General features: G+C 45.8%; 1 protein-coding gene across 1 annotated transcript; it reads left to right on the top strand.

The window, feature by feature from the left end:
- Positions 1–6: 6 nt before the first annotated feature.
- On the top strand, positions 7–627 carry LOC106525194 (uncharacterized; the record flags this gene model as incomplete). Its single annotated transcript, XM_014019338.1, is given in 1 exon segment — positions 7–627. A coding segment is annotated over 1 exon segment (547 nt), but the record flags the coding sequence as incomplete, so codon positions are not given.

The following is a 627-nucleotide window of genomic DNA, read 5'->3' as shown; positions in this document are numbered from 1 at the left end:
GTTCTTTAGCTTTTGAAACACTGAAAGAAAAACTGCAGGAATCTCCAGCATTAGCTCTGCCAGACTACTCTAAGAACTTTATGTTGTATGTGTCCACCTCAGCTGGGGGTAGGTTTGCATGTGCTGTTCTTTGTCAATCAACGGGTACAGGATGTAGTCCACAACCTGTAGCATATTACTCCACAGCTTTTTCAGAAGTGGAGTTGGGGCTATCGGAATGCTATCGGGCCATGGTAGGTGTGTATTTGATGTATGAGAAGGCATCAGCCATGACAATGGGTTACCCTGTGACCATTTTGACTCATCACAGTCTGAGAAATCTTTTGAATCATGGTAAGTACACTTTGACATCGTCAAGGTTGAGAGATTACTACAGACTCCTGGAACAGGAGGATGTCACTTTGGCAAGGTGTACTACTGTGAATCCGGCTGAGACCCTCTCTACATCTGAGGATGGGGAACCTCATGACTGTGTGAAAGAGGCTGAGAAATATTCAAAGCTCAGGTCTGATTTGAAGGCACTTCCATTGAAGGAGGCCGATCTGGAGCTTTGGACAGATGGATCGTGTTACCGGATTGGTAATGGTTTGGTGGCTGGCTATGCTGTAGTTAAAGCCAGTGGAGACC

Source organism: Austrofundulus limnaeus, unplaced genomic scaffold, assembly GCF_001266775.1.
Source record: "Austrofundulus limnaeus strain Quisiro unplaced genomic scaffold, Austrofundulus_limnaeus-1.0 Scaffold216, whole genome shotgun sequence".
Classification (NCBI taxonomy): Eukaryota; Metazoa; Chordata; class Actinopteri; order Cyprinodontiformes; family Rivulidae; genus Austrofundulus; species Austrofundulus limnaeus.
The sequence above is the reverse complement of the archived record's forward strand: the minus strand, read 5'-3'. Positions and strand labels throughout refer to the sequence as shown.